Genomic DNA, 26,747 nt, shown 5'->3' with positions numbered 1-26,747 from the left:
ACGACCCGTTTCAATGGCTAACCGGCCTATATCCTTGATCGACTAGGCCTACCGAGTCGATTGATGGATCACCCGTTGGCACTGATGGTCGGCCGACCTACCCGCTTTGATCGACTGGGCCAATCGGCATATGCCTCTGGCAGGCTGGTCGTCCGTGTGGCCAATCTGGACAGATTTGAGCTCCAACAACTCTGATGGCACGATTTCGCATCTCTATTAAATATCGGCCTCGGCCCAATGGAAGATGTAAGTTATTTGTGAATGCGAAACACTGCTGAAACAACATGGAACCTCATTTCTCTCACAATCTCTCTCTAACACCCCAGCACTCTCTAAAACCCTATATTTTCCACCTTAATTCAACTAATGTTGAGCGCCAGAGAGGTAATCAGAGGCAAAGCCTCTGTGTCCTTTTGAACGTGGTTCTTTTCTTCTTGTTTTCAGGCCACCTTGAAAGATGTGGAGGATATTCACCGCTGGGAATAGACTCAGGAGACCGAGTCGAAGATACCTAGGCTCGAATGCGATCACTTGGTCAGGCCTTGTGTTGAACCATTTGTGTTTATAAGTAGTTGTCCAAAAATGAGCGACAACATTTTAGCAATAGATGGAAGGGTGACTTAGTGACATTCTCTCTTCCACAACCTTTTTTCTTCTATCTCATCCTCGAACTAGGGAAATGAGTCAATTGCCTGCTACCTCCACGGTAGGAAACAACCCTAACGCCCGAGTGACTAGCTCGAGGCGAAACCACAATTCTGAAGCAACGAATTTGAGGTACGAATTCCACTACCTGGCCCACAAGGAAGGTGGCCTAGAACTTCGTGAGTACTAGGATCTACCCGCTAACCACAGCTTGCAAGACGACCGCGCGATCGTCGTCTAGGAAACCAGCCATAGGCTCGCGGACCTCCTCACCCAAACCTCGGATGAATAGGACTCTCATATAGCAAGCCTCCTTGGTTACAACATTCAAGGGGGTAGCTAAGCCCAAGAGGCATGTTTTATGAAACCCGACGACGAGCTCGACCGCTACTACGCCGAGGAGACCGACTAGGAAAAATCATTTTCTCAAACCGACCCCGAACGCTCAAGGGGCGATGGGGGCACATCAACATGTGTTCGTGCGCGCACGGCTTCTTTTGACCGTCAAATCTCTGATACTCTAGAAGAAATGCAGTCTCGTGGTTGAGGTATGGGAGATTTCGACCCTCTATCCTGAATAGATTTAGCCAAGGGGATGATGGCACCGATTGTCGATATGCTCGACGAAAGGCTTGATCAAGGAATGCGAATCAACCCCGCACGGCGAGTGGCGATTTGAGGGAACACCTCAACGCATAAAGACATTCTGAGGATGGGACATGAAACCCCAAAAGAAGATATCAAGGGCCACAACTAACGCCCTCCTATGGGTATGAAGCGTCCAATGAAACGAAACGAATCACACCTATGGCTCAGACCGGGTGCCGATAAATAGTTCGAATATGATCACTGTGATACAAAATCTCCAAAATCACATCATCGAGATCAAGGAGTCAGGGGTCGCGGAGGCCATAGAGCATACAAGGTTGATGATGTATCCTCGCCCTTTGCTGCCCATATCCTGGCTTAGCGCTGTGGGGGATATTTCAAACTGCCCAATCTCCATCCCTACGATGGGAGGACTAATCAGGTATTCAACGTCTACTACTACAAAAAGGCCTTTAAAAGCGACCAAAGTCGCTTCTAAAGGTAAAAAATCGCTTCTAATGGACCTTTAGTAGGGACAAAGTTGCTTCTATAAGCCCGCTTCTAAAGATCAGTCACTTCTAAAAATTAGAAACAACATTTTTAGAAGTGACTTGTCGTCTATAGGATCGCTTCTAAGTCCAAAAATTTGGCGCCTTAAATGGCTCCCGCGAAATGGCGGGAATAGTTTAGAAACGACATTAGAAGCGGATTGTCGCTTCTAAGCGACATTATAAGCGCATTGTCGCTCAATGTTGCTGGTTATTATTTTTTAATTTAAATATATATATTTTATTCTAATTAAAATTAGCAGATTTTATTTGACTTAATTTTCAAAAACACGAAATCAAAAGTTGTATTCATAACAAATTATATTGTAATAAGTCTAATAAAAAATCTAGACAAAATATATTATTAATTTAATTATTACAAGCATCTCTATCAATCTTATCAGAGCCACCTTATTCGAAAATACTTTAATACGAATGCGAAAGAAATTGCAACAAAGTTGCAGTAGTGAGAGTGTAATCAATTATCTAATTATTACAAGCATCTCTATCAATCTTATCAGAGCCATCGTGTGGACTATGGACCTAGTAACTGAAGCTCCTACGAATCCGAACAAAATAAACGAAATCTCTGTTTTCTCTTATCCATTCGATTCATCAATCTCGGCGTCACTCCACAAGATGAGCCGAGACTGCAGTCTTCTTGTTACTAGAATTATATTTTACTCGATGTATATGAGCATCCATTGATATAGTCAGTACATGAGCTAAAATCTCCAGGTTCAACTCGTAAGGTCAATTATTTTGTTATACCTTTCTTGATACATATGAGCCCTAAGCATCGTTGGCTTCCCCAACGTAAGATTCTTTCTTACGTACTTACTACGAAAGTGCGCATAATCAATCGGTTTTGAAATCAACCCTTAGGTGAGTGAACATTAACATTTTTTCAGGAAGGTTGGATTCGGTATATGTGATTCACTTTTTGCTCAGATCATATCTCGAATTCCCAAGACATAAGTATTTAGGCATCTTCAAGTAGCTATTAACAAATGAGTTAAAGATAATACAACCTAGAATTCCGTGATGACTTCAAGATTAGATTAAGTCTCATTGTGACCATCATAGTGACTCTATTTAGTATGTCTAACGACACATCAACAACCATAGTTTTTCCGGGTCATGCACATACCAAATGTGAATGCTTCCATGCCCCCAAGTGATCAACATTTCACTTGTGCTCCACATATGTGATTTTAGATCCAGCTATCTAGGCATGGATCAATCACCAACCACGTTTTAGCTTACCGTCCGAACTTAGATGCCCAACATGTAATTCAGCTTAATACGGAGGCTGTGGATGTTAGTTGCCATTGATTCTAACTAGTAAACAACCCAATAACCAATGATACTAATAAAGTAAACATTTTATTATACTCAGTAATCATTCATGTTTATTTTATTATCTTCAGTGGGCAATATTCTTAACAGAAAGATGGGTGGCCAAGACGACTGTGCCAAACTCTTTCAGACAACATATTAGTTGTTCTCTTTGTATCAACTGTTCTTGAGTCAGCACATATAAGTTATCTTCATGATCACCCTTGCCAATCATCCTCTTCTCAAATCCTGAATAATGAAGCCAGAGTTTAGGAAAGCAACAATTACATTGTTGTGTCCATTGAGAGCAGTAATCGATAACAAGTTAAACTTAAATTGTGGAAAAATCAAAACTTCACTCAAGATGAGGTCAAAATTTACTTTCACTTCTCCATAATGATGTACATGTATGATGTTGTTGTGAGGTAGAGTTATAGTCGATCGAGAAGTAGGATTCAATGAGATAAACATAGATTTTTTTCTATTACAAATGTGCATAGAAGCCCCTTAATCTAAAATTCATGTCTTACTGAAATTACTGGTCGATTGTAAAGCCTGTACTGAACATCAAAAACATGTATTCTAGGAGGCCAGATTGGCTTCTGCGGTGGACTTTGAAGAAGAGGATAATGAGGAAGTGAGCTTGCTTGAAAGCATCTCAATGAGCTGGTGGCATTGATCATCAGTCAAAGCATTGATGGAGGCTCTTGCTGTCCTGTTTTGACGCAGAGTTGATCATCTGGCTCTTGGAGTTTGGAGTGTAGCCTGGAGGATATCCGTAAATCTTGAAGCACTTGTCTATGGTGTGCCCAAGAATATTGCAGTGAGAGCAGTAAAGACGATTTTTCATTTCGAATTTCTTGGTGTTGGAGTCTTCATTGACCGTCATTGCTATGGAATTGGTTTGATTAGGTTAAGCAGAATTCATTCCCACAACTCGATGTTTCTATTCGTATGTGATAAGAGACAAAACTGTGTTCATCCGCAGGATATGATCCATGAGAAGTACCTAACCTCTCATATTGGCATAAGAGTTTAGGAGTTCCATCAGGATGATCATCACATATTCATTTGCATTGAAAGCTGTGAGACCCTTTGACACTCCACATGTACAACCTCCACAAGAGAAGATAAGTTTGAAATTATGAAATTCCTCCAAAAGTGACTTGATTATTGTGAAGTAGTTGGCCACGGATCTGGAATCTTGGGTGAGATTAACTAACTCACAGAGAACTTGGAAGATTCTAGGTCCGTTGCTCTGCTGGGACCGCTCATGAAGATCATTTCAAATTGCCTCCGCTGAATTGCCGATTTGAATGCTTGAAGAGATCTCCTACGAAACAAAATTGATGAGCCATGAAACAACAATGTTTCTCTTCCACGCATTCATCATCCCGTTTTGACGAGTAGGTTTGGGGATAGATCCATCAACGAATCTCAATTTATTATTTATTGAGAACGCCATCAACATCGACATGTTCCAAGAGGCGTAGTCATTACAACAAATACCAGCAACAACCACAATTTTTTTACTCGGGAATAGCCGTGACTTTTGATGCTATAACCGGGACTTGAGATGCTACAAGAGGCGTAGTCATGTTTTCAATAAGGCGAGCTAATTCTCACGCTCATTATTTGAGCGTTTTAGAATAGCCACGACAAAAGCTAAACACTGATTCTAGGTTACAAGTTCAATTATAAATTATATCTTTCTCGCCCAATATTTCTCACTTTTCTACTTCTTCTCTCGTACTCTATCTCTTAAGAATCTCCACTCTAAATCCACGACCACCACGACCGCTCCACCACAGCCACCAGACCACCACCACTGATAAACCCGAATTCACCAGGCCACCATCACTGGGAAAACCTTAGAAATTACAACACTACCAAATTAGTCAGACCACCGCTAACACACCACGATGTCAAAAGCCCCAAATTTAGCGAAGAATTCCGACCACCCCAAAATCGAAGAACTCCGATCGCTCAGACCATGTTGCGCTACGCTCGTCCATTCAGGTTCTCTATCTCTCTCTCTCTCTCTCGCTATATTTCTCTGAATGTGTGTGTGTGTCTTTGTCAATGACTATGTGTGTATGTGTGTGTGTGTGTTAGTGAGTGTGCTGAATGTCTGGGTGTGTGAGATAAAGCGTAGTAGAGTGTAGAGAGACAGAGAGAATGAGAGATTCGGGTAGAGAGAAAAATGATTCTCTATAGATTTGATTGATTCATGAATCTGTACTGAGTATTGAATAAATACATTGATTGATGTGATGTATATCCTAATGAACTCTAATCGTCTAACCGTCTAACCAACTCTGCCAGTGTGTCACGAGCTATCCTCATGCTCATTGGCTGATAGCTCTGTTAACGTGGCTGTTGACGTGTCTAAAGGTATAGCTCTATTAACCCCCCCCCCCCTCAAACTTAGCGGCGAGGATTCGACGGTGAGTTTGTCCCGTATCTTTAGAAACCGAGTGACGGACAGATTTTTGGTGAGAATTTCGGCAGTTTGATCAACTGTGGGAACATAGCGTATTTCCAGCTCACGGTGCAGAACCATGTCACGCACAAAATGTAGATCGATTTTTACATGCTTCGTGCGAGCATGGAATACAGGGTTGGCCGCCATTGCCGCGGCACCGATGTAGTCTCACCAAACAATAGGAGGATGCGAGATGAAAACTCGAAGTTCAGACAAGAGAGAGCGAATCCAAGCTAGTTCTGCCGCCACGTGAGCCAGAGCTCGGTACTCAGCCTCTATACTGGAGCGAGCGACGACATGTTGCTTGCGTGAGCTCCAAGAAACCAGGCAACCTGAGAGGAAAACACAGTAAGCGCGGGTGGAGCATCGATCATCAGGATTACTAGCCTAGTCTGCGTCAGCGAAACTGGTGAGACCGAGAGTCTCAAATGTCTTGAACTTCAAGCCACACGTGATCGTCCCCTTGAGGTAGCGCAACACGCTTTTGCAGGCTTGGCAGTGAACTGATGTAGGGGCTTGGAGAAACTGACTGAGCTTGTTGACCACGTGAGCAATATCAGGGCGTGTCAACGTGACATATTGCACGGCACCAATAGTACTCTGATATACAAACGGGTCAGTCATGGGTTCACCGGCGAGTCTAGAAAGAGATTCTCCTGGAGCAGTTGGACTAGAACACGGCTTCACCTCGGTCATGTTCAGTCGTTTGAGGACATCAGCAACGTACTTGGACTGAGAGAAATGAAGAGCGGTCGCATCGCGTGTTGCTTCAACGCCAAGAAAGTAGTGAAGCGACCCAAGTTGCTTCAGTGCAAACTGAGCATGAAGATCCGTGGTCAGTTGAGCGATGACTTTGTAATTATTGCCAGTGATGAGTATATCATCCACATAGACCAGAAGAAGGATATGCACTCCATCACTGACAAAGATGAACAAGGAAATATCTGCTCGAGACTCAGTAAAACCCCAGTTGAGAAGAGCTTGGCGCAGACGCTCAAACCAGGCCCCAGGCGCTTGTTTCAGGCCATATAGAGCCTTGTGAAGTTCGCAAACGTGATGTGGCTTTGTCTCATCTCTGAATCCGTCTGGCTGAGTCATATACACATCGTCAGTTATGATGCCGTGGAGAAACGCATTGTTGACACACTACTACAAATACTATTTTCCAGTGCGGAAGACATTCGGGTGCGACTTTTCACACCCAAAATTCGCACCAAATGAGTCTTTCAGGTGCGACTTGTCGCACCCAAAACTCAAACAAGCATATAAAAATTTTCGCTGATTTTTTAAACTTTGGGTGCGACTTTTCGCACCCAAAAGTCCGTCAAAACTTTTGGGTGCGACTTAGTCGCACCCAATGCTTCATCAAAACTATTAGGTGCGACTTAGTCGCACCTATAGTCTTAAAACATTTGAGCGGTCAACTTTCCCCCTCTTTTTTGTGAAATACTATTGGGTGCGACTTTCCGCACCCAAAAGTACTATTGGGTGCGACTTTTCGCACCCAATGTCTTAAATTTTATCGCGGTCAAATTTTCCCCCTCTTTTTTTGAAATACTATTAGGTGCGACTTTGTCGCACCCAAAGGTACTGACACGGATCATTGGGTGCAAAAATTCGCACCCAAATTCTGGGTCATGATATAAAACAAATCAACCCGAGCCTTTTTCTCTCTATCTCTCCGAGTTCTCTCTTTTCCCATCTTCTTCTTCTCTCGTCCGTGCGCGAGCTGTGACCGCGAAGAAGCAAGGAGGCCGCGAGTTGGAGCGGTGTCACCGAGCTGAGCCGCCGCCGGACCTTAGGTGAGTTTCCTCTTCTTCTCTCCTTTTCTCTCTGCCCGACTCTCTCTCTAACTTTGTCTCCATCTATTTCTTGTTGTAGGTCTGTAGACCTGGTTCGCCTCTCCCACCCCCGCCGTCGGCTCCGATCCGACCACCGAGCACTGGTCGAGAAGGAATCGCCGACCCCTCGTCCACACGACCCGGCTAACCACCGAGACTCAGCACTGGATGCACGTGTGTGTATCCCTGGTTCGGAAGCTGTGGAGCCGGTCGCAAGAGGAGCGGCGACGGAGATCCGGTCCCTCTCGAAGAGAAGCACCTAAATGTCGCCATTTTTTTGGAGACTTTTTAGGTGCGACTTTAGGTATGGAAAGTCGCACCTAAATGTCGCACCCGAAAGTCAAGATTTTTGGATGCGACTTTTCGCACCCAAGACTTTTAGGTGCGGACTTTTGGGTGCGGAAAAGTCACACCCAAAGTCGCACCTAATGATATCTTTTGGTGCGAAAATTGACTTTTGGGTGCGAAAAAAGTCGCACCCAAAGGTCTTTTTTGTACTAGTGACATCCAGTTGTTTCAAGTCCCACCCTTTGAAGACAGCGAGTGTGAGGACAATTCTAATGGTGCAATGCTTTACCACATGACTGTAAGTCTCAGAGAAATCCACACCTGGAGTCTGTGCAAATCCTTTGGCGACCAGACGCGCCTTGTAGCGTTGGATTGCACCTGAGGGCAGGTATTTCACTTTAAACACCCACTTATTCCCTATGACTTTTTGAGCTAGTGGTGGTGGGACTAGGGACCACGTGTCATTATGTGCCAGGGCATGAAGTTCAGCTTTCATAGCACTCGTCCAGGAGGGATCTGCGAGGGCTTGCTTCACTGTGTCTGGTGTACGTGGACCAGGAATGACAGCTAGAGGATGACGAGACACAGTGAATACCTTTGGTTTGTATATCCCTGACTTAGCTCTTGTCTGCATGCCGTGACTGTTGACAGGAGCTGAGCCCTCATGCTCATTGGCTGGTGTAAGTACTAGCTGTTGCTGTGAGGTATCTGAGCACAGACGTGTGGGGCTACTGACTCGACCTGTGTCTGAAGGTCTACATGGTGATGGAAGTTGGACTGAACATGACTGAGTGGGATCACTATGACTTAGAGGGTTGGCTGTGAGAGTTTATGGAGTGGCTATGGAGTTTTGGGAATTTGTTATGGGACTCATGAGAGGATTTTGTGGTGTACTAGCTGTATCAGGCTGTGAACGAGGGAGCCACCAGGAATACGGCAGGACAACAGGATTACAACTCTCAGGATTAGGGGGTTCATCAAGGAATAATGATATGTAGGGAAATTCATATTCATTGAAGACTGCATTCCTAGTGATATAAACTCTACCAGATGAATGAAGACATTCGTAGCCTTTGTGTTTGGGACTATATCCTAGGAAGAGACACGTTGAGGACCTAAACTCTATTTTGTGATGATTGTATGGTCTAAGGTGTAGATAGACACTACAGCAAAAGACTTTCAGAATGGTGTAATCCAGTGAACGATTATACATTTTTTGAAAAGGACTGTCTCCATTTAGGAGAGACGTAGGCAGAATATTAATGATAAAGACTGGTGTGGTAAAGGAATCCCACCAATATTAAAGAGGTAAGTGTGCCTGTGCCAGCATTGTCAGTCCCAACTCCACTATGTGTCTGTGCTTCCTCTCAGCTCGTCCATTTTGTGCATGGACATGTGGACACGGATGCCTCATGGTGATGCCTTGATCAGCAAGAAACGGAGCTAGTGGTCGGTACTCACCACCCCAATCACATTGAACGCTACAGATCTTCGTGTTAAGTGACTTTTCAACAAATTTATGGAAGCTCTTGAAGACTGTGTACGTCTCTGACTTGGCTCTCAAAGGATAAATCCATGTGAACCTGGTGAAGTCATCAATTAAATGTACATAATAGTGATACCCCTGACTTGATGCTATGGGCGAGGGACCCCACAGATCAGTATGAACAAGCTGCAACACACGAGTTGATCTTAGTTCAGACAAAGAGAAGGGAATGGTATGACTTTTCCCATACTGACAAGCTGAGCAAAAGTCTTGGAAAGTTTTCTTTGAGCAAACTACATTACACTTATTTAGCACACTATGCATGACTTTTTATGAGGCATGACCAAGTCTATTGTGCCATAGTTGCCATTTTTCAGTATTATTACATACAGTAAAACACACATTTGACTGATCACTTGTCTTGAGTGAGTGACCGTCTTGAACAGTGTTGTGTAAACTGGTAGGTATAGTCGCCTGATGACCCTGAATTGATGCTTGAGCAGTTGTTGGTGATGTAGACAATGAGGCAGTGAAACTGAGAGGACATGGCTTGAGTCTGCTGCTTGATGTTGAACTTCCGAGCGAGTACATGCCATTCTCAATTGTTCCTCGAAGAAGAATTACGCTTGTCTTCTTGTCCTTTACAATACAAGCATCAGCATGAAATTCAACAAATACATCACTGTCTGATGTTAATTGTGAAATACTGACCAGACTTTTCTTAATTTCAGGGACTCTAAGTACATTTTTAAGTTTAATTTCTCTTTTTCCAGTACTGTCATCAGACTTATCTACAAGTTTTGAATGACCAGAGTGAGTAATGGTTAGAAATTTACCATTTCCCACCATAAGCTTCTCTTTGCCCTTATAGCTGGTACTTGCTTGCAGGTTCTCCATTTCAGATGTGACGTGGTTTGTAGCACCAGAATCGGCATACCAAGCTGGATCATAGAGAGTCTCCGGGCCAGCAAAGAATGCAGACATGTCCTTTGTGCTGTCTCGCTGCTAAGTCTGAGCTGGTGCAGAGTTTTGTGCTGGTGGTGCCTAGTAGGACTCATCGAGTCTATACCAGTACGCTGTTGCTATGTGCCCTTGTTTGTTGCAGATTTGGCATGTAGGCCTAGAATTGTTGTTTGATCCTCTGGCGCTGCTGAATCTTCCACGGCCACCTCTTTCGCGACCACGCATCTCAGTGTGGTTAACCATTGCTGTGTGCATATGAGTCTCAAGCATGCTCGCCAACTGTTCGATTCTTGTCTCTTGAGACAATGCCATGGCCAGAACCTCCTGAATAGAGATTTATGTGCCATTGAGTTCATGACCTTGTAACTTGTTGTTCACCATGGCCACAAGGATGTCATACTCAGACGGTAGTCCTATCAGTATAGCAAAAATCAGCTCATCATCAGTGATTTCACTACCAGCGAGAAACAACGAATCTGCTATACTTTCCATTTTGGCGAAGAAGTCAGAGATTGAGAGTGAACCTTTCTTGGTTGTTTGGAGTTGAAGTTTGAGAGGCATAATTCTTGCCTTAGACTTGATCGCAAAGAGACTTTCCAACGCCTTTCATATTTCATGCGAGGTTCGAATCCGAGTGACGGATCTGAGGATCGTGATTGAAAGAGACGATAAAAGCCAGCTGAGGAGTAACTGATCTTCGCGCAACCAGACGGCGTAGTCTGGATTCAGAACTGAGCTCTGAATTCCTTGATCGTCAGCTACCAAGCGGAATTACGGTGGAGAGTTTGTTCCATAGATGAACTCTTGCAGGTTGTGACCTATGATGGCTGGTAACACGTGAGATCTCCAGATCGAGTAATTTTCTCGATCGAGTTTCACAGCGACTACTGTGTTGAGCGTCGTAGCGAATCGAGACATGTTCGCTTGCCTCAGGTCATTGTTGATCTGAGAAGACGACGACGAAGAAACACCTTCGGTCGCCATTGATGAAGCTCTGATACCAAGATAAAGCGTAGAGTGTAGAGAGAGAGAGAAAGAGAGAGAGAGAGAGAGATTCGAGTAGAGAGAAAAATGATTCTCTACTGATTTGATTGATTCATGAATCTGTACTGAGTATTGAATAAATACATTGATTGATGTGATGTATATCCTAACGAACTCTAACCGTGTAACCGTCTAACCAACTCTGCCAGCGTGTCACGAGCTATCCTCATGCTCATTGGCTGATAGCTCTGTTAACGTGGCTATTGACGTGTTGGTTGACGTGTCTAAAGGTATAGCTCTATTAGTGTGTGTTTGAGGTTCGTTTCAGAGCTCGACTCCGGTGAACTCCGCACACGAGATCTCTCGATAAGTTCACTGACTCTTTCTCTAATATTCTATCACTCTATTTGACTTTTCTCTCTCTCTCTCTCACAGTGAAATCTACTCAACCTCGGAGAAAGCCCTCCTAACTCTCCGTCTCTCCTTCTAAATCTTCAAATTCTCAAGTGAGTGAGTGTGCGGTGCAGTGTGTGTACTAGATTGAATTTTTTTTGTTGTTTTTTAGTGTCACCGCGATCGAGCCGCTGTAAGTTTCAGATCTACACGAGAGCCCGACTCTGTTGAACGCCGCACCAGATCTCCTGCTATAAATTTCGATACACCGCTAAGACATCTCCAGGTCGCCACCGTCCCCCAGCATCGTCTGCGTGTGTTTAGATGGTAATATGTGTTTATGTGTGTGTGAATATGCGTGTATGTGTGAGATTGTAATCTTTTTGTTTATGTGATGTGTGTTTGAATTTGTGTATGTGTGTTTGTGTATTTTAGATTGTGATGTGTTTATGTGAGTGTGCGTGTGTGTGTGAGATTGTAATATTTGTTTGAGTGTGTGTGTAATCTGTTTGTGTGTTTGAGTATATGTATGTGTGTAACAAATTGTGTAAAATCTCATGTTTATCTTCTGAACATGTAACAATGAGTGTAAAGTTTTAAGATCTATGCAGTTCAAAAGTACATATGCAAACTGCCTATGTATACACAAATTGCTTTCTTTTATTATAAGCTACTTTTTTCTGGATGATTGCAGCGTGAAGTGATGCCAGTGAGATATGGAGGAACATTGCGTGGGAGGTGAAGCCAGTGAAGAGAGAGATATGAAGGATTTTTATTTTTATTTTATTTTATTTATTTTTGTAGAAGCAAAAGAGCTTCAAATCAGCTATGAAGATATGTCAACTACGGCGGAAAGGAAGGTGGGAATCAGCTATGAAGATATGTCAACTATGGCGGGAAGGCATTGCGTGAATAGCTTTGGAGGACAATAGCCGCGCCAAGTCGTGGCTATTCGCGGCTTTTTTGTCGTGGCTATTATTTAGCCACGATATGTCGATGCTATTTCTAAATAACAATGGGGCAACAATCACGACATTTGTCGTGGTTATTGTCGCGACTAAAAGGGAAACAAACCACGACAAATGTCGCGACTGTTTTCGATATTTGTTGTCGTGAGTTGTCACATTGAGTAGTTGTGAAACCATAATCGCTCTATGATTGTCGTTGTAGTACAGATAGAAAGAATTCATCGTGGATCATCGAATTGCGCTTTTTGGGAGACATGTTCGACGGCTAAAATTTCCGGATCTTTCCGAGTCTTAGATTGGATTTCCATGGTGTCCAGCTTCGCACTCGGCGAGCTAGGTTCGAGTAGCCTGAGAAGAGTGCGCGATTTTAGCATAATCATTGCTCGGATACCATACTGAGTTATGTGAATCTTGGGATCAAGAATACCACGACGAAGAAGAAGAAGAAAAAGAAGAAAACATAAATCAGAGAGAATGAATTCTTCTCCGTGATGTGACTGAATTAATTTAAAAATAAAAGACAAAAGCCATTTAAAAACAGGCAAACAAACACGTGAAAGACAAGTGAGTCAACTTAAAGGAAAACGACTAGCCTAGCTAACGAAATAAACGACAGGTAGCTGAAAGGTAAAAATAGGTGTTACTTGCACATTACGCAAGCTAACACAGACTGCACAAACACCAAAAATACAATACACAACTCTCAATAATATACAACAATAGCTTCTGAACAATAACAACAAGTATCCTAATTGATAGTGTCGACTATTCACTACGTAATATGCCGTGATTCACTGCAATAGATAAAAATATTATTTCTTTAAGAATGTCTGCGAGGTTTTAGAAGTTAATGGAATATAATTTAAATATGCTCTTTAGAGGAAGAAGAGGGATATATCACTAATGTATCCCAAAAACAAATCATCTAAATCAGGTACAGAACAAATGATAAATGAATGGAAACTGACATAATATGAATTGAGGTACTAAATATTCTAATTAGTAGCCACACTGTGGAGCACTACAGTCTCAATAGTGAGCCCCGGCCCAAATCCGAAGAGCACACCCCATTCTAGCCCTTCTCCGGTTGTCTTAAGACCGCTCATTGCGCATTTTTTCCTCATCTCGTCCAAAATAAACAATACACACGCGCTCGACATATTTCCGTAGTCCCTAAGCACTTGTCTTGTCACCCTTAGTTTATCCGGCTTAAGGTCCAACTTTTCTTCAATTTTGTTCAAAATTGCGGGCCCACCCGGGTGCGCAATCCAAAATATAGAGTTCCAATCCGAAATTCCAAGAGGCTTGAAAGCCCCGACTAGTATCGTCTCAATATTCTCGGAAATGAGCTTAGGTACGCTATCGAGAAGGTGGAACGTAAGTCCAACTTCACGAAGATGTCCTTCGATGGCCCCGTTACTATCCGGAAGGATAGTTTGGTCCGTCGAGACTATTTCATACAAGGGATTCTCGGCCTCTGGAATAGGGTCCGCTCCGACAATGAGAGCAGATGCCCCGTCGCCAAATAGGGCTTGTCCCACGAGACTGTCGAGGTGGGCCTCGTTGGGCCCACGAAAAGTGACGACTGTGATCTCTGAACAGACGACAAGAATGCGAGCTCCTCGATTATTCTCGGCCAAGTCTTTAGCGATTCGGAGGACCGTGCCACCGGCGAAGCAGCCTTGGTGGTACATCATGTGGCGCTTCACTGAGAGTCGAAGACCGAGAAGCTTGATGAGCTGGTAGTCGGCGCCGGGCATGTCGACGCCGCTAGTTGTGCAAAACACCAAGTGAGTGATCTTTGACTTTGGTTGACCCCATTCTTTGATGGCCTTTGTTGCAGCTTCTTTTCCCAACCTTGGCACTTCAACCACCACCATGTCTTGCCTTGCATCCAAGGAAGGAGCATCATAAGCACATATGTTGGGATTTTCCGTGAGAATCTTCTCGTTCAAGTACATGTAACGTTTCTCTATCATTGATTTCTCGCCTGTTATAAAAGAAAAAGGTCACAAAAAATTAAACAAATATATAAATTTCAGAAATAAAATCTCGTTCAAGTACATGTAACGTTTCTCTATCATTGATTTCTCGCCTGTTATAAAAGAAAAAGGTCACAAAAAATTAAACAAATATATAAATTTCAGAAATAAAATTTAAATTGGATGATCCTAAAAAAAAAAAAATGACCTATGATGTTAAATAATACTTTATATGTTGTATCTTCTCTCTTTATCCTACCTGGCCAATTCGAGCATTTTCCTTTTAATTGATTATACTCTTATACTGTCTAAATTAAACAAGCAGTTACTAAATTAATAATCCGATTTTTCTAAGGGAACATGTTTCTCAGCGCCAAGAGCACATGTATCAGTATCACGAACCACAAATAGTTAACCTCGTATTACTTAATTAGTATTTTGTTAAAGGAAACCTTACATTGCATGAATAATACATCAATACACAAAATGAATACATAGATACAAGAATCATATACTCACAAATGCGTTTGAATTTTTTCTTCAGCTCGGTTTTGTGTTCACTATTGGTGATTCGAAAATAATAATCCGGGTAAGTGCTTTGATCAACACAATTGGGCGGTGTGGCCGTCCCAATCGCCATCACGGTGGCTGGTCCCTCAGCCCGTTGAGCCTTGCGGATTTCCTCCACAGTAACCATCTTTCTTGTCGCCGGACAAATACAAATAAAAACCTAATGGCTTACAAATTTATTATCATATAAGAACGTAGGATATTAAGAAAAGAATACATAAATGTTAGGAATCTCGTGATCGGTTTGACTTTCCAAGTATTAGAAGATTTTGTTTCTCTTTATTTTCGTAGTCATACTTATCCATCATTTATTGTTTTGTTTGTTTTTTTTTTTTTTAATAAAAACCAGAACTTTTCACTAACCAGGCAAGTCCGCCTCAATCAAGGAATTCAGGTAGGGATGCTCATTACAGTTCCAGACTTCAAAAGTATCAAACTTCAAAGAAAACTTAGCCAAATAATGGGCAGGGATATTGCATTCCCTCCGAATATGAGAAAACGAGCAACTCTAAAACATCTCGATGTAGTGCCAGATTTCTTCAACAATCAAGCCTATCTCGTTCACCTGATCTTCTAGATGTTAATCAGCAGGGTCGGCCCAAACCCACTGGGGGCTCTAGGCGATTCAATATTTTGGGGCCCTATAATACTAATAAGAATTTAAATTTTCAGGGTAAAAAATCTAATTTTTTTAAAAAATGGGCCAAAAGTGTAAATTTTTAGAATAAAAAATGTAAATTTTCTTAAAAATAGACAAAAAGTGTAAATTTTTTGGGGCCCGTCACATATGGGGCCCTAGGCCTGGGCCTAGCCCGCCTTAGCCCAGGGCCGGCAGTGTTAATCAGCGAGATTACCTGCTGACAGTCAGACTGAATTATAACATCTCTATGGCCAAGTTGAGCCGCCACTTGGATCCCATGGAAGACCGCTCTCGGCTTCTTCCGGGGGTCGTAACAGCTGCGAAATGGCTTTAATCGCTGAAGCCACCAGGTTACCATCGCTGCGTCGCAACACCATACCTGTTCCACTCCTCGACGTTGTCATGTCAATAGCAGCATCCACTGTAACAGCCACAAAGTTCCCGGTCGGTGGTGTCCATTTCCTTGACCTGTCTTTATCCAGCCCCTATCCTGGCTTCGATTTATTACAATTAGCGAAGTCCGTCAGATAACTAGCGCACCCCTCCACTAGTTTCGTTGCCGGCCATCTCACTCCTTTCATCACGACATCGTTCCTATTGTCCCACACTTGCCAAGAAAGCATAAGGAACCACTCCAGCTCCTCTCTCTTCATCTCCCGTGTGAGTCTTGCCATCCCTCCGATGATATCATTCGATTCGTAGATTTGTATCCCATTATTTGACACCGCGAGCTTCCATATTTTGTGAACATCCTTGCAACCCCAAAACGCGTGAAAACTCGTTTATGATTTTCATCTGCATCTTGGGCAGTGATCGCTGTGAACGACTCTCCTACGCTTTAGATTGAAGTTCGTTGGAATCCAATTATGACACAGTTTCCACACGAACAACTTCATCTTAGGTGGGATAGGCAGCTTCCATAAACACTTCCACCAACTAGACTCAGCGCTTGTGTCCGATGAACTAGCCTCCTCTTTCTAGTCTTGAGCTACCCAATACCCACTCTTCACGCTGTACTCTCCGTCTTTCGTGTAGTGCCACGTTAGCCGATCTGCTAGGTTTAGACTGATGCACGGTAGTGCAAGGATCTGTTCAGCGTCCCCTGGATCGAACATCGCATGGATCAGAGAATAATCCCACTCCTCATTCAGCCTATTAATCTCCGCCAATTTCATGCCGACTGGGAGTGGCGGAGGATCGATGAGACTGAAAGCTCTAGGTCTCGGAATCCACGTGTCACCTATAATGTCCACACTTTCTCCATCCCCGATCAGCCATCTAGATCCTTTGAGAATCAATTCTCATCCCCATAAAATGCCTCTCCAAATCTGAGAGCTCATATAGTTTTCTTCAACGTCGATGAAATGGGATTCTGGGAAATAGCCTAGCTTTAGAACTTTATTCACAAAGCTATCTGGTTTGCGAATAATATTCCGTGCTTTCTTCGCCAAGATTGCCTGATTAAAGTCCTCAAGGTCTCGGAACCCAAGCCACCTTTCAATTTGTGTTTGCTTAGCTTTCCCCACTCGCCCTAGTGGATTCGTCTATTCTCTTTTGTACTTCCCCACCAGAACGCATTCATCATCTTGTGTAATTGATCAATGAGTCCTTTCGAGAGTCGAAAGCAGCTCATCGCATAAGTCAGAATTGCTTGTACAATAGCCTTAAGAATAATTGTTTTCCCAGCCTACGAAAACAAACCTCATTTCCAACCCTTGATCTTATTCCAAACCTTCTCGAGCACGAATGAGAATAACTCTTTCTTCATCCTTCCCAAGAAATTCGGTAGTCCTAGGTATTTATCGAGGTTCTCCGTCACTTTTATTATCGCACAAAAATGAACAACTATTAAAAGCTTCGGGCGGTTCAACCCAAGGCCGGACCAAGTGGCCGCACCCGAGCCAAAGGTGTGAACTCGAAAGTCTCGAGTTGGGTTTCCTCGAGTCGGAGGGTTTCTCACAGGAGAGAATGGGTGAATAGGGGGAGTGGCCGTGCCTTTTGTGTAGGCTGCCTACGTACCCTTGTGAATAGGGATCAGGTCAGAACGTAGTTCAAGATGTTTGTAACGATGTATGAGACGCAGAGTCTGGAGGGCGTGCTCGAAAGAGGAGGCGGATCGCGGATGAGTCCTCGGTGACGTCTCAGAACTCTGGGATCGAGCGCCCAGAGAGAAAACGTGTGTTTTCTCTCTTTTGGAGATGTGGGAGACTCTAAGTCAAGAGTTCCTTGTCGTGGCGGAGGTTCTAGATGCATATGCGATTTTCAGTCTGAAATGCAGGACGCGTAGGCAATTTTCAGTCGAAAACCGCAGAAGCACTCGTGGGTTCGGGATTAGTCGTTCGATCGAGAGAGGCAGCGCTCGAGAATCCCCGGGAGCGCTTTGGAATCTCTGAGAACGAGAAATCGAGGAGAATCCGCTTCAGGCCAAGGATGGCATCCAGAGAAGCAGAGAGAAGTGTCAAATTTCGTGAAAATGAATGGGGTTGAATGGGATGCATTACCCCTCACTAGGGACGGGTATTTATAGTAGTTGGAGGGCCTTATGAGGCCCCTTCATCGTCGATGTGGGACTAGAGAGCGCGCTCTCCTTGAAAGGATGAGCAGCGCGGGTGCGCGGTGCGTAGAAGTCTCTGCGCGGCGTGCATGTTGCATCGTGTAGTGCGTGGGGCGCTCTTTCCGGACGGCGCGCTCGCGCGTGCTTACCCCAGGGCGTGCACGGCGTGCAGACCCCAAGCGCGGTACGCGCCTTGCAGCTGCGGCGTATGATTTGCTCGTGTACGTCTTTTTTAAGGAGCGTGCGCGTACTTTTCTCGAGGGGCGTGCGGCCCATCTCGTCGGCCGTTTGTGGGCCCTAGAGACCTTTGAGGACCCGACCCGTTGGGCCTTCGGGATTCGGGATGTCACGCAAATCACGTGAAACATAAAAGTCCATACTCAAGGTCGACACGAGCATTTGTTAATCGACCTGCGGACACGTGCTTCTACTCAAGGAGTTATCTCGACTCGAGGAGGAAGACGGCTCGACTCGAGGAGTGAGACTCGACTCGAGGAGCAAGGCACGACTCGAGGAGAGTGACTCGACTTGAGGAGCATGGATCGACTCGAGGAGAGTGACTCGACTCAAGGAACTGAAAGTTTGATACGAGTACTTGTCAGTCGACTTGTGGCAGAAGGCTTGCTGCTCGTTAGGACCTCCGACCTGACCTTCGGCCCCTTTACCCCATCGATGTTTCGGATTTTTCGAAAAGGACCAACAACATTAGCCCCCCAAGTTCGTCGCTCGGGAGGCTCCGGGCGGTGAACTTTTAGTTGTTTCAGCCGGGTGTTTGAAGAAAATTTATTTCATAGAGCTTTGCCGTCGCGAAGCCTTTGTGATCACAAAGAATGTTCTCACAATTTCATGTGCTCTCTCTCGCTTTTTAGTCTCTCTCGACACGAGTGTGTGATCAACATGTGGAGGAAGATCCAAGCGGATATGAGGTGCAGCTTGACATGGGCGAGGCAGACGCGATCGCATCTATCGCTCTAGCCTCGGAGCAAGGGAACGTGCGTGCGTAAGCAAGGCATGCACGTGTGCAGAGGCGGACTGACATGTCCTGCCTTGTTAATCTTTGGGCCGAGTCCCGCTCAAGTCTTTCTTTGATGGCGTCTTGTTTGATGACATATTCAAGCCAGAGTCTGTGGACTCATCGATGACTAGCATGGCGATTATTGTCTAATTGTGACTTGTTAGAGGAAGATCATGGCGTCTGTCTCGGCCAGCGTGGAAGGCGATTGCACTTTTGCGTTTCGCAAAGGCCTGCTCATTCTGAGGTCTTGGAGACGGAGGTTGATGCTGCGGGCCGATGCTTTGAGAGGACGGAGTGGTATCTGGTGGAAGGCTTTCCTGCTTCGGAGGGCTTCGACTGCTCGGGGATCGACGCTCGAAGTTCGATCACACATCAGGCATAAGTCGGTCTCACGGAGGCATACGCCATTCCGACTTCGGTGGCGCTTCTCCATCTGCATTCAAAAGATCGACTCTTATTCCCCAAACGTGACTACGTGTCTCATTTAAGGCCTTTAGTGCGGTGCCGCTTCGATTCTGGCCGAATTTTCTGCTGATGTAGGGGCAGATAGTTTCGAGTTCGTGAAGGAGATCCGAAGCATGTCAGAGGCTCAGATAGCTAGCGAGCGATTCCACTCATCCGGGTTGACGACATCGACTGGGTGGCTCCCGTCTTTCTTTCCTGGTCGCGGAGGCGTTGAGCAAGCGGAGGAAGTCCCTTGCGCCGCGGTGTATCCCTTGAGCGCCGGTCTTCCAGGTACTTTCGCCCTTGGCTTTGTAGCTTGAGTCTCTTTTTTAGTCAGAGTCCTGACTTTTGTTATCGTTGCAGCTTCCTCGGCTAGGGCGAGGGTTCGTGCGAGTTTGGCGAGGTCTTCTGGAGACTCAAAGTCCTTGGTAGAGACTCGTTCTCGGATCACGGCGCGGAACGGCAAAGAGAAGTCAGATACCAAACGTTCGGTAGAGAGCTGTCCCCGCACTTCTTTGAAGCGACCATCTTCCTTGGCACTACCGGATGCGACTTTGGACTCGAAGCGCGCAAACTCGTTGATCGAGGCGGAGGTTGTGGAGGCCAGAGGGGAGCGTTCTTGGGGGATCGAGCAGTCTCCGTTGAAGATGTGGAAGGGTATCGTAACGAGTAGCGATGTGGACTTCTTCTGTCATGGCGTTTTTGACACCCAGAGGGTAAGTTTCCCTTTGTTTGTCTTTTCACTTTGTTTTGCGAACATCTTGCTTTGGCTAATCGCTCTTCAAATCGCTTCAAGTGCTTGCTCGTGCAACTCGAGGCAAGAAGATTCTACACGACTTCCTTTGTCGCATGAGACTCCTCCAGGAGGAGCTTGCTCAAGCGAAGTCTCAACTAGCTCAGGCCGAGCGAGGTTCACACTCAAAGGCGGACTTCGCGAGTCTTCGAGACTAGCTTCAATTAGCTCGCATGGAATTGGGAGTCTCCTAAGGCAAGTGTGATCGTACTCAAACGGCGGTGGAGAAGATGGCTGAAGAGTTGACTATGGAGCGTCAAGCTCTAGAGGTGAAGACTCGGTCGATGGAAGTTTTCCGGAGCGAGGTGCGTGACCTTTGACGCCAGTTGGACACGCGGACGGATGAGGTGGTTAATTACCAAATATTCTCTCTTTAATTAGTTGCTAGATTTGTGGTAACTAATTAAATAAGAGAGAGAATAATAATGGTAGTCATATTCTCTCTCCATTAAATAAGGAAATAAGATATTGTCTTTTATTCTCTCATAATTAATTTATTAACATCTAGGAGAATAATAACGGTAGAGATATTCTCTCCATTAAACAAGGAAATAAGATATTGTCCTCATTATTCTCAAATATCTAGATTCTTTAAATATATGAGAAAAATACAGAAATAAATAACCTAAATTATCATCTGATGGATGAGAGAAAAATTAGGATTTGAAGTCAAGATTCAATGGTTCATGCTTAACTACAAAATAGGAAAGAATAAAAGATAATTAAATATCTCTAGCATCTTCCTATAATATCTCATTTCTACCACTATAAATAGAGGTCTAAGAGAAAGTAAAAAAAATGACACAATTGCTTAAGCAAGAATTTCGAGCAACTGACCTAGGTGTTGGATAAAAATTTTCTCTCTCCGTTTCCCTTGAAATTTTTTTATTCCATTCTCATAAACACGGTACGATCTGAAGTCATAAACAGTCGTCGTGAGATTTAGAGTGTGCCCACCATTTCTTCTTATTATTCTCGTAGATTACGTTTCAGAAGACGACAGTGTCATCTTCTGAGTGCCATACGACGAGAGTACTAAATCCATTCCTGGAGATTTGATCGTGGAAGATAAAGCATGAAGAAGGAGTTGGAGGAACTTGAAACGAAAGCTTGAAGAACGCATTGAAGATTCTGTAGCTAAGGAGAAACCCGTAAGTTTTTCCTAACGACTCTTCTGTTTAAATCGGTTGCTTGATATTGCTCTCATGCCTATATTAATTAAACTAAATCTAGATCTTGTTACATATAATCAATATTAATTAGCTCCTGGTAGTGTAATTAATTTTCCGCATGGTTATATGGGTGCATATGCAGAATAGCATCAACATGTTGTGAACGTGTATGAATTAACAGACAGATTAATTAACTTTATTTATTTATTTATTTATTTATATAAATATGCATTGAAAGTAATGTAATTCAATGTACCATATCAGCTAGCCATTTTCTGTTCTCCAATAGGATCTTGAAGAACTCAATAGACACCTCAGCGGTCTTCACATAAACGCTCTCTAACAATTTTCGTCATATTTCAAAGTGCGGGTCCACTTGACGAAATCATTGAAAGATGAAGTCTTTTGTTCCTTCAAGGCTCTGAACGATGTCAGGCACACTTTTGAGGAGTACTTTGGCCGCGGCGGGTCCGTAAAATCGGAGGAGAACGTATCTTTTCAGTGACGCTTTTGAGATGGCGTCCGTACCGAGTCTCTTTCCAGTTTCTTCCTCGCTAGGGTTGAAAGCGGGAGTAACTTCTCCTATACATCTTCGCGCCGCGAACGTTTACTACTTGGAAAACACGACGACTTCTGTTGCCAATGGTGCCCACAAGAAGAGTAGTAGTGTCTATTTATGTACATTTGATGTCATATAGTCTTACGAAGATTCTTGCTTGTAACTGCTGAGTAATCAATAAAAGTTGAAACGTTCATTCATTCTTCCTTGTCTGTTTAAAGCTTTATGATAACCTTAGTCTTTAGTCCTTAAACAAACCTAACAACACATGAAGAGACAAATGTAGATTTGAATGAACAAACTCTTCATGGTTTGCTTAAAACAATATATTCGCAATCTAAGGATGAAAGGATTATTGATCCCAGTACGATGGCTAGGAGAATATATGATGTCTGGTTATGGGACATTGAGAGTTGGAGACTCTATAGTTCTTCTAGGTATCTTCTGAAGTTACTGAATTGACCAGTGCACTTAGTCAATCTCTTCCTCGATATTACGTAAATCAACCATGTCTTTGTCTGATGTCGGATAGAGCGATTGACTGAGTTGCGTCTCTAGTAGCTTAAAAAATTGGTGGTCTCCGGTCTGTGGTCTCAACATCTGAAGAACGCCAACCTACAAGACAACAAACAATTACAAATATTTAAAAGTTAGAGACGTTAAGGTATTTAAGCTAAAGTAATTACCGTTTTTTTTACTAAAATCTTCTCGACGTCCTTGCGGGTGACAACCCGGGTGCTGGACCGCGAATTCATCCTCGATATTCGGATACTAGCATTTTTGCCGAATTGCTTACCAATCTCCGGGATAGCCTTGTACGCCCAATATTGCACGGCATGCAAATTTCCCGACAAAGAATACTTTGCCTTCTTCTAGATAGCATTCTCTTACGCGCATTTCTCTTGAAATCGGTCATAGTAGCGTGATGAATTCCTCGATGGAGATGACATAGTCTCGGCTAGGGATGGCAATTTCGTGTTCGTGTCGTAATCATGTCGTGTTAATCGTGTTTGCATAAATAATTGCTAGAACCAAATCCGACCATTTATTAATCGTGTTTGAAATCTAGATCCAAATCCGACCGTTTATTTTTTTTACAGATCCATAACCGTTTAAATTAAACCGTTTAATAATCGTGTTAAATGGGTATTTAATCGTGTTTTAACCGTGTTTAGACATTCGGACTCAATTAATTGCGATATAATTATCAAAGACAAAATATTCATAAGATAAGAATTGTCATCTTTCTTTTTGCACTAACTTCCGATACATCGACACTGAGTCACGTGACTAACTAATACTTTTGTTTTTCCTTTATTCTTTTCTTTATTTTTTCACACACACAAATTTGGCAAAATATAAAAAAAAGAAAAAAAAAGGAGGGAAAATAATGAAGGGTAAAAGTAAACAAAATATTAAACTGAAATTTTATGGAGAATATGGAGGGAATGTTATGGAGGGATATCTAATCTAAATATTAGTCTAATTATTTATAATTTCATGAAATAATAATAGAAATTTATAATTATATGAATGTTTTATTTAGATAAAAATTAGATATTGAATTTGAAAAAAAATGGAGGTAATAAGTCATTTTACTATAATTGAAATCAAATAAAATTGAATAGGATACAAATAAAATTGAATACGATACGTTATTATGAGACTATAGTTATTGTGATAGTCAAATTGAAATTGTGATTGTTCGATATGAATTGAATTAAATTGAAAAAAAAAATATTGAATATGATACGTTATTATGAGACTATAGTTATTGTGATTGTGACTTGAATTGAATTGAAATCAAATAAATTGAATATGATACGTTATTGTGAGATGATAGTTATTGTGATTGTGAATTGAATTGAATTAAAATCAAATAAAATTGAATATGGTACGTTATTATGAGAGGATAGTTATTGTGATTGTTAATTGTCAATTGTGATTGTTCGATATGAATTGAATTGAAGTAAAACAAAATTTGAATATGATACGTTATTATAAGACTATAGTTATTGTGACTGTCGATTTTAAATTGTGATTTTTCAATATGAATTTAATTGAATTGAAATAAAACAAAATTGAATATGATATGTTATTATGATATGATAGTTATTGAATTGAATTAAAATCAAATAAAATTGAATATGATACATTATTATAATATGATAGTTATTGTGATTGTGAATTGAATTGAATTAAAATCAAATAAAATTGAATATGATACGTTATGATGAGATGATAGTTATTGTGATTGTGAATTGTAATTGTCCGATATGAATTGAAATAAAACAAAATTAAATATGATATATTATTATGATACTATAGTTATTGTGGCTGTCAATTTTAAATTGTGATTTTTCAATATGAATTGAATTGAAATCCAATACAATTTAATATGATACATTATTATAAGATGACAGTTATTGTGATTGTGAATTGAAATTATTTGATATGAATTGAATTGAAATAAAATAAAATTGAATATGATACGTTATTATGATATAATAGTTATTGTGATTGTCAATTTTAAATTGTGATTTTTCAATATGAATTGAATTGAATTGATATTCAATAAAATTGAATATGATACATTATTATGAAACTATTGTTATTGTGAATCGTGATTGTTTGATATGAATTGAATTAAAATTGAAATAAAATAAAATTGAATTTAATATCTTATCATGATACTATAGTAATTGTGATCGTTCGATATGAATTGTGATTCTTATTGCTCCGGTTAAGTCAATTGGTATACTATTGACTATATGTTATCTTACGTGAATTGATATTTATACTACTTTATTTTATTACATCATATTTTCTAATATCAATTTTATGTTTATAATTATAATTATATATATATAATTATAAATTTATAATTTTACATATATAATATTAATCGTGTTTAAATGGATCGTAATCGTGCTATTATTCGTAATCGTGTTAATTGGATTATATTCGTGCGGGTCGTAATCGTGTTTCGTGTCGACCATTTAATAATTGTGTTAATCGGCTTTTTATCGTGTTACCGTAATCGTGTCGTTTTAAATCATTATTTAATCGTGTTAGCGTGTTCGATCCAATTAAGAACCGATCCATTTATTGAGATCCAAATCCGCTTTAAATCGTGTCGTAACCGTTTCGTGTTTCGTGTCCGGACCAAATTACCACCCCTAGTCTCGGCCCACGTGATGCTCGCCCACGGTAGAGAATAGAAGAACGGAAAATCTTCAACCATATAGAGATATTTGTCATTGATGGTTTTATTGTGTTCTAGTCCGAGGAGATACCCCATGACAAACACACACTAACCAAGCTTGTACGCATCGTTCCAATCTTGGAAAGTCTTGAACGCATTTACAAGACGTTGAACTTGGCAATCGACACGCCGTTCAAGTAATCAATTATGAGCCTATCGGTCGTTCGCTCGTCCTGCTCTGCCGCCGCCGAACCATCTTCCATAGTGAATCCGGTTATCAACGCATATTTGAGCCATCCAAATCTCACGCGCTTATTTCCCAACACGAAATGTATCTCTCCCTATTTCGTTAGGTCAATCTTTCGGAGAAGAAGCGAGTGTATGAGTATCGAGGAAAAGTTGAGCGTGATCCCTTCGAAGAATTAGACGAACGGAGTCTCTGCAACCCGATCAATTACACAAAGAACGGTGAATTTTTCCTTCACAATCTTTTAGTAACCCAAACCACCGTATGTGATTCGACCCACAAATTCGTGCTCACATAGGAATGTCAATTTGTCCTACAACACCACTAATAATTATCATGAAATATTAATATAATTAAAAAAAATGAAAGTGAAACAAATATATGCGGAAAAGATAATTCTTCTCATTGACCGAATAGATATTTATACAGGTAAATAGACTAACTAAATCCCTAGTAATTAGGATCAGTTAACTACAGAATAAAGACAGAATAAAACAGCTAATGTAAACCAAATATCTACTCCTAATAATCAGGGATATTATTTCCTATATTTACAATAATAAATATATATACAAGACTGAGTTAAGGCTCAGGTTTATTCGACACTCCCCCTCAAGTTGGTGCAAATATATCGATCATGCCCAACTTGACAGTAAAATCTTCGAAGGCTTGTTGGTACAGCCCCTTCGTCAAAACATCTGCCAGTTGCTCCGTAGTAGGAACATATGGCATGCAAAGCTCTCCTCGTTCGAGTCTTTATTTGATGAAATGTCGATCCACCTCGACGTGTTTCGTCCGATCATGCTGTACGGGGTTGTGAGCAATACTTATCGCAGATTTATTGTCACATAACAGCTTCATTGGGCTGTCGCATTCGACCTTCAACTCTTCTAAGATGCTTCGAAGCCAAATCACCTCACAAACTCCTTGTGCCATTGCTCTAAACTCAGCCTCGGCACTGCTCCTAGCCACAACATTTTGTTTCTTACTCCTCCAAGTAACTAAATTCCCCTATACAAAAGTCCAATATGTTGATGTA

At 42.1% G+C, this 26,747-nt stretch overlaps 1 protein-coding gene across 1 annotated transcript; it reads right to left on the bottom strand.

Moving 5' to 3' along the window:
• Window positions 1-13,466: 13,466 nt before the first annotated feature.
• Window positions 13,467-15,206, bottom strand: LOC149393807 (chalcone synthase 2-like). Its single transcript, XM_089616705.1, has 2 exons — window positions 15,029-15,206; window positions 13,467-14,517 (listed from the first exon to the last, which is right to left on the bottom strand). Exons 1-2 carry the CDS (start codon window positions 15,204-15,206, stop codon window positions 13,523-13,525), a joined length of 1,173 nt encoding a protein of 390 aa, XP_089472831.1. The 3' UTR covers window positions 13,467-13,522.
• Between the last annotated feature and the right edge of the window lie 11,541 nt (window positions 15,207-26,747).

Source organism: Urtica dioica, chromosome 6 (genome assembly GCF_054948205.1).
Source record: "Urtica dioica subsp. dioica isolate 48M chromosome 6, U.dioica_male_clone48M_v1_H2, whole genome shotgun sequence".
Classification (NCBI taxonomy): domain Eukaryota; kingdom Viridiplantae; phylum Streptophyta; class Magnoliopsida; order Rosales; family Urticaceae; genus Urtica; species Urtica dioica.
This window is presented reverse-complemented; position numbering and strand designations above follow the sequence as displayed.